This window comes from Adiantum capillus-veneris, chromosome 23 (genome assembly GCF_014529385.1).
Source record: "Adiantum capillus-veneris isolate H3 chromosome 23, ASM1452938v2, whole genome shotgun sequence".
In the NCBI taxonomy this organism is placed as follows: domain Eukaryota; kingdom Viridiplantae; phylum Streptophyta; class Polypodiopsida; order Polypodiales; family Pteridaceae; genus Adiantum; species Adiantum capillus-veneris.
The window spans coordinates 68,893,204-68,901,138 of record NC_140953.1 but is presented as its reverse complement, the minus strand read 5'-3'; the positions used below and the strand labels follow the sequence as shown (position 1 = coordinate 68,901,138).

The following is a 7,935-nucleotide window of genomic DNA, read 5'->3' as shown; positions in this document are numbered from 1 at the left end:
TAGCAGAAGGCTTAACTTGGGGAGCTACAATCTTCTTCCTTCGAGCTCAATTTTGAGTCCATAGTAGCTATCTCATTGCATTCGTCTTGCCATGAGGTTTCATGAAAATAATTTGTGAGTTTGTTGGATTTTGGATTCCATAATTATGGTACAATGTTTGGAATCGGGTGTATAAACATTGGGGGCCAAGGAGAACGCCCTTTAGGGCTCAAAAGAGTAAGGTGCATCCACAAAGGCTTGAAACCATGCCATGCCAGTAAGGTGTCTCTATTTCAAATGATCTAACCATTAAACTTCCACTTCTCCATGCTACTATTGGTCCCAAATTATCCAATAAGTGGAATGTGACCCGTCATAGCACTAGTGGTCGTAACTCTACTGGCTCTTTAACCCGAAGCGGCCCACTTTGAAGACAATCCCTTCATGGTCAAATAGAAGACATGGGTTTCATTTACATAAATGGAGATATCACTATCCACTCAATATTCAAGGATCCCTTGCTGTTGAATCATCCAAATAGATATTTATGTTTGCTAGGTAGACAGTGGGCACACCTTGTACTTATGTGGAAAACAATAGCAGATTATTGTAGGAAAAATTGCAATACATTTAGACATTTCTCTCTCTCTCTCTCTCTCTCTCTCTCTCTCTCTCTCTCTCTCTCTCTCTCTCTCTCTCTCTCTCTCTCTGTGGTGTGTGTGTGTGTGCGCGTGCGCGCTAATACAAAGAGGAAAATGATATAACCTTTCTATCACCCAAGTGTGGTGGATTGGTTATGCCATTTGCCTCTTATACAATAGGTCTTGAGCTCAACTCTCCTCGTCAGATAGATCTTTAAGGTCTCTTGGGATATTTTCTACAACATTAAAATTCTCTTCTTCTTCTTCTTCTTCTTCTTCTTCTTCTTCTCTCTCTCTCTCTCTCTCTCTCTCTCTCTCTCTTCAAAAAAAACATAAAGGTTAGAAAAATTGAAGCAAATATTTTAGAAGCACATTTCACAACTCTGATTACAATGCGAGGCCAGATCATCCTTCAGTGAGAGAGTGTTTGAAATGCTTGTCATTTAGACTTGGCCTCCTTACACTTACTGTCCACCGTTGCAATTGCTACGGACTTAAAATTTGTCGATTTTTCAACACTCGATAGCGTTTACCACTGTGTCTTAATACAGTGTTTTGAAATGCAATTGATGATGGAGATTTCACTTGAGATTGCAGTCTTTATAGGTGTGAAATCCCTCTTGATTGAAGGAAAAAATGACCAAAGACCTAAAACGGTTAATTGAGTGTGAAAGGATGAAAAAGAAGAAGAAGAAAAAATGAACGATGTCAAACTCTGTATCTTCAGACAGCACTGCTGTCGATCTGCTTCAGCATAGCACTAGAAGGTCTTCAGACCATTGCGAACGTGCTGATGGTAGTCAACACCAAATTCATGCAGGTCCATGACCTTCTTTTCCCCTTTGTAGGCGGCGGTTACGCATATAAGAACATCTCGAGATGAGAATTGCTACGTCGAGAAAAATCCAGACAAGTAGAGGATTGCTCGCACCAAAAGGTCCAATACCCTCATTGCTAATTGTCAATCAAGCGTAGCATGGGCAATAGCATGATGGAAGCTGCAAGTGCACCTGCTGGCGCTCGCTCAACATTCTTTGGCTAATTATGCTACTCCTTCTTGGATCAACAAGCCTTCGTCTTCCTCAAAGCTGACAAACCTGTAGCGGGCCTACGGCTTAGGGAGGTTCAGGAGCTTCTATTCAAGACCAACAAACGTTTGTAATCAACATGAAGTGCTGCAAAGATCTGAAATCAACATGAAGTGCTGCAGACATTCGACTGCAAGAAGACAAAGATGCTCATATCTCTGTTTCTCTCTCTCTCTCTCTCTCTCTCTCTCTCTCTCTCTCTCTCTCTCGGCCGCGTCTGAAGTTCGAAGCAATTTAAGAAGCATCACACAAAAACCCAATGCGTCCGAATTTAATCACTTGGTCGCTTTGAATTTTTCGACCCCTGGCGCAATACACAGCTACAAATTAGCGTTGTTTTGAGCTACAGTCCGAGGTCGAGGGAGGCGATTTGTGCAGTATCGAGATGCTGTGGGGTCGCGACAGGCAGCCAAGTCTTAGGGTTCCATGAGAGGGCTTAGGATTCGAAGAGAGAGAGAGAGAGAGAGAGAGAGAGAGAGACTCTGCCTCGGACTCCTCAGTGCAGCTCCGTATCCTGCTGCTTTGCTTCGTCTACCAAATGGGTGCTGCACTAGAGAGCTTAGGGTGCTTCGTCTACCAAATGGGTGGTGCAGCTACACTTTGACCACTACTGGTTTGACAGCTGCTGATCCGTCTGTTGCTGCTTCAGCTTGGACGAGGGACAAAATTCAGGCATTAACCCCCCCCACGTTACTACTGCTCATGGTGGCACCGCCATCTTGTTGCGAGCTATCGCCCAAATCAACAGATGCTACTAAGGGCCCTACGGGACGGAACTTGGCCCCTAGGGCTTGGCATTGCTCCGGCTCCAACCCCTCCACATTGTTGGCGAGTATACAAATACACTCCTCACTTAGGTGGTCGATTGTGTTTTGTATCCACTCCAAAGTGGGTTGTAGGATCATCTCACCGAGGACTGTGTAGTATGGAAGGTAATGCTTGTGGAGCTTCGGCAGCCCAGGGACACAGGTCAAGTAGGCAGAATTCTCCCAGGTATCCATGGGCAAGAAGGGAGGGACTGCAAGTTTTGAGAAGAAGCAGCTCATTATAAATGACAGAATTAAGAAAATGAAGCACTAGGGGTGTGCGCGCGTGCGTGTGTGTGGAGGCGGAAGGAAAAAGGGGGATCCAGATGAGGAGGAGGAGGAGGACTTACCCTCGCGTTGGAGTGGATCGAAGCCCTGGGCTCGAAAGGTGGAGAGCAGCAGATGGATCGAGAGGATGGTGGCGGACATGGGCCAGAAGGCACAGCATGGCAGGCGGAGGCGCGTGAGCATGGAACGGGCAGAGTCGAGGAAGACGTCGGCCAGCACGATGGTGACAGGCGGTACGTGCGGCTCAGCCAGTAGAGAGCACAGGCGAGCCTCTATCTCCTGGACCACCCTCTCCAGAATTCGCACGTACTCCTCGCTCACCACACGGCGCTCCGTGTCCGCTGGAAGGCCGTCCGGAATCTCGATCATCCTGATCATCCCCTCCTGATTCTCAACCTGATCCATGCTCGCCTGCAGCAGTCGAGCCACCGCACAGGGCCGCCCTCGCGACTCTTAGCCTTAGCCTTCGCCCTTGCACGTCCCCCAATGCGTCCGAACGAGAGAGTGATTTCCATTTAAAACCTCTCTGTAGCCATCCACGCCGGCGCGGACAGCTACAGGCAGTTTTTTTCTTCACCGACAATTTAAAAAGCATCCAAATTAAGCACTTGGCAGCTTGAATATTGTTATGGTCACTGAGTGTCACAGATTCCGAATACGTCCAAATGAAACCTGCCTCTAGCCATCCGCGCTGGCACGGATGGCTACAATCAGTTGCTTTCTTCACCAAACAAGTATGTCCTTGTAGTGGATCCAACAGTTGGGGTACTCGACGCGGGCACCGAGCGCGCTGTTGCAGATGCGGCAGATGTCGGAGGAGAGGCGGTGGAGGCAGGCCTGGAATTGCTAGGGCGAGCACGATGTCTCTGTAAGGTGAAGCATGAACCTTTGTAGCTAGGCCTCACCGAAGGCCGGGGCATCGCCGCCTCCCACGCGCGTCTTGAAGGAGTAGTAAGGCGTATAAGGCGTGTTTTCGCCCAGCAGATACAGTAGATACCCCAAGTGGCTCTAGAAATGGCTTCCTTGTGGGATCATCCCCCTCGGATCGCAGTACTTTGCCAACAGCACAACTGGATTTTCTGTTGTAGCTCCCTGCAGCAATAACATTGTGCAAACGGCCACATAGCAACAAGCTGCAATGTCGAGGTCAGCTGCGCGCTTCATCATACTGCTAAATTGTTGATGCTGAAATGTTAAAGCTTTGTGCTCAATCTGGAGCTTTAATGGTAGCTGCGCTCTTCAGCTCCCCTTTATTCGTCAAGCCCGTGGTCGACAGAAGGCTAATTTTAGTGCGTTCTACTATATGTCTTCTGCACGTGGAGTTTCCCTGATGCACAAACGTGTAGACCTTGGTTATCTTCATGGCTCTCTCGTCTCCTGGCAATATTGCCTTGACCACTCTATCCGTCAATATGGCTCCTCATCATGACCCCCTTTGCCACTTCACGCTTCCACTTTCCCTGCATGCAAATGGTCCTCCATAAGTGGAAGTGGTTGAGGCCAACTAGAAAGCACTGCTTTTGAACGTACACACTTACGCCCATTAGCAACTTAAGTTAATCAATGAGCGCACTACATTTCTACAATCCCCATTAACAGAGTCGACTACCTTTGGATTTAGTTGGTAAGCATGTCATCATTCAGTCAATCCAAGAAATATGCCAGTGGGAATTCCCAACCCTCCATCCTCTTTGCATGTTCAACAGTACTTTGTTGTTTATTAATTAGGAATTTGTAATCTAAACGGTACAAATTAATAGTTTGTAATCTAAAAGGTTCAAATTATATTATGTACACAAAAGCCTTCAAGGTAGAAGGAGATTTTCGAGCTTTTTTGGAGAGCCATGCAAGAAATGGAAATTTTCTCTCTAGAATATTGCTTGAAAAGAAGTAGCTTTTAAATGATTAGCTAGAAAAGGACAAACCACTGCTCTACAAAGTGAACTTGACATTGCACAAGGTCTAAAGAGTTTAAAATCTAAAGACATGAGCAAGTAGGGGGAAAATGGGAAAATCACCGAATAATTGGAAGATACCGTTGGTGAAAAGAAAACGAGATTGCAGAAGCCGATGGCCATGGAGAGCTGCAACGGCGATGACAGAAGCTGATGACCATGGAGAACTACAACGCACTGTGCGAGAAGGGTGACTCCGTGGAGTAGTTTCGCATGGGCGAGGGTGCTACCCCTGCTGTGCATGAGCTATTTCGGAGTTTTCTTATTTAAACCAGTAGTCTTCGTGTACGCAAATTGTTTGCTCGCAGCATCCCACGTGGGTAGCAAAAGCAATCTCCAACTCTACCAAAATCGGCAAAGTGGAGCAAAAAGAGTGAAGCTGCATTCTTTATCAAAAAAGCATTACCCTTAAATTCGTAATGTTTATGATGAAGTATTTGAGCTTTTACAGGGCCCTGAAGATTTTTAGGTTCTTGACCCCTTTGCATTGATATTAGAGCTGATGAGCTGCACTCGGGGACAGTGGGGTGAAAGTCTTGCCTAAAAAAAGAAAGGCCGAAAGCTTCAGCCTTGAAAATTGAAAGAGAATTCTGTTGAGCAGTCTCTCCTCGTTCATATAAGAAGACGAGCCAATGAGAAAAAGAAAGTCTAGAAAGATTTTCCTCTATGTTTGCTATGAGTTCCGATCACCATGAGAGGGCGACCTAGTACAAAGCGTACATCCACTTAACCCTAGCTAAAGCCACTGTTGTGACTCAACTCTTAAGTAGCATTGTCTATGCAACAAAATCTGTGTCTAGCCATTTCTATCGGTGTGGATGGCTCGAGACAGAAGCGGTGTGCCATGATTACTTACTATGAACTTGCTCAATTCAACCCATAAATAATTGTGGAGTGCAAGTCTAAGTCCTCACATAATTTTTATTCAAAAAAATATAGAGCCACATGGCCTCTTCCTTCAAAACTATATCCCATGATCGTTCCATAATGCAAACTAGCATTGAATATGGCATGTTCTCATGGAAATAAATTATACCTAAATTTTGCATTGTAGTTGTATCCTTGATTGTTTGGTTACAATTTATTCAATGTCCAAACTTTGCAACAATAGAGAAAATAAGAGTTAGCAAATTTCAACTTAGCCTTATGATCTCAAGCTCATGCTCAAGCTCTTATTGGTCCTCACTCTATCATCTTGGGCCTTAACTGTGTGTGTTTACACTGCCTCATTCTCTATTTTAAGTCTATAAATAATCTTCTCATGATTCTCTCTTGTTTCTCGCATGGGATCTTCCCAAAGATAAATCAGATCCTTTGGGATAGAATTAGCCAGGGTCGTTTTCTACTGCTCTCGTCGCTCTCTCCTCTCTTTGGCTGAAGTAGAATGTGTCATTGGAGCTGTATCAAATGATCCATAAAAATTTCTTATGATTTTCATTGGTGATACATACGTGGAGTACCTTGTTTGACCTCTTAAGAAGTTTGGTTCATCCTCATTGAGCTCAATTTCAAGCTCCTTTGTCTTGATACAATGATCTCTATGTGCATCATCATCATCACTACTAGTATATCCATTGTATCTTTTGTTGTGGTCATCATGTTGTCTAAGAGTCCATCGATCACCATCCATGTGGGTACCATCCCTTCTATATTAATTTTCTTTTTGATGATCTCTTAGATTTATACCTTGTCTTAGGTTGATCATGCATACTGCGATCTCCATCATGGTGTCAATAATCTCTCCTGCTATCTCCACCATCAGCTCTTTAGCAACTTCTACCATTGTACCGATTTTCATGATCACTTTGGCTGTCATGTCTACCATCACCACTACTTGTGTGTTGTTCCTATTCTTTCAACTTACCCTTGTGCTCAAGCTCGTGTTGGTTCTCCCTCTGTCATTGTTGGTCTTAACGTTGAAAGTCCCTTTTGTATTCATCCTTTTTGTCATGGTCTCTTTGGCTTCATACCTTGTCTCATGTTAATCATGTCTACTATGATGATCTCTATCATTGCATTGATCATGTCTACTATGATCTCCATCATCATCTCTTTTGCAAATTTTTCCATCATGCCAATTTCATGCCGATCATGTCTACTATAATCTTCATCATTGTGTCAATCATGTCTACTTTGATATCTATCATTCTCTCTTTTGTAATATTTGACATTCTGCAACTAAAGCCCAATAAAAGCCCCCCTTTACACATTTTGTACCCCGGCCCTGTTTCTTCACAAACCTTTAACATTTTCTAAAAATCAAGTTTAAATGACCCACTTGTAAGTGTAAATTTGTAACTTGTATGAATCTATAATATACCCTCTTGTCGAGCATATGTAATACACCTACACACCTACAAGGTGCCTTGGGATTATACCAAGGAGAAAGACTTGCTTCTTTAAGAAATTCACCTCAAATTTTGTACTATGAAAAGCATTGGTCTGTGTTGTAGCTATATGAAAGATTCAAGCCGAATATAACTTAGTAAATATGGCAGATAACATTTTCTTTAGATAGTATGGAATGGAATAAGCGGAGAGAGAAACCTTTCTAGTAGAAACCTTTCTAGTATACCTTCAATTGCTTGGTCAAGAGCAATTAGAGAAAATTTTATCTCTTTATCTCTATCTTTATCTCTGTCTCTCTTTAAAAATGCTCGCTCGATAATTGCCTTGCTCGGAAATATTTGTTGGCCACATGGTAAGACTCGTCAACTATAAGGAACAAATAGTAAATAAAGGCAACTTTCTTTGGAACAAGGTTGCAAGGCTTTCAATGGACATGACAAGAAATGGTCGGTGGGCAAATAAAAAAGGACCTTTTGAAAAATCTTCCTAGTTTCCTTGCTACTTTTTCTTTCTCAATTGGGTTGGTAGTAAATTGGGTCAGTTTGATGATAATAACTCTTTCCATCCAATATAAAACACTGACCCTCAACTGCCTCCTCAAATTTTTTGACCTCCTCTAACATAATATCTTTCAATTTTTCCAAACATGATTGCAAGATCAAATTCATGATTAAATATTTCATATGCCTTTGTGTACACTTCCATGTCACCACCATCCATGACAACAACCAACAACTTCTCACTTGGACTCTCTTCCAAAATCTTCTCTCGACCTTTAGGAATCAGACTCATCCTTTTGCTTTAGCTTTGGGGATGATTTGAAAGGAGA

At 43.4% G+C, this 7,935-nt stretch overlaps 1 protein-coding gene across 1 annotated transcript; it reads right to left on the bottom strand.

Annotated features, from left to right (window-relative positions):
• Nucleotides 1–2,376: 2,376 nt before the first annotated feature.
• LOC147427925 (uncharacterized) lies at nucleotides 2,377–3,207 on the bottom strand. Its single transcript, XM_086496783.1, has 2 exons — nucleotides 2,865–3,207; nucleotides 2,377–2,726 (listed from the first exon to the last, which is right to left on the bottom strand). The coding sequence occupies exons 1-2, from the start codon at nucleotides 3,205–3,207 to the stop codon at nucleotides 2,377–2,379; spliced, it is 693 nt and encodes a 230-aa protein (XP_086352909.1).
• Nucleotides 3,208–7,935: the final 4,728 nt, after the last annotated feature.

What these genes read in the sequence shown, in the direction of transcription:
- LOC147427925 (XM_086496783.1), bottom strand. Translation starts at nt 3,207, where the DNA reads ATGGATCAGGTTGAGAATCAGGAGGGGATGATCAGGATGATCGAGATT. An exon ending in CGATCCACTCCAACGCGAGG is followed by an intron (nt 2,727 to 2,864) that starts GTAAGTCCTCCT and finishes CAAAACTTGCAG; the next exon opens with TCCCTCCCTTCTTGCCCATG.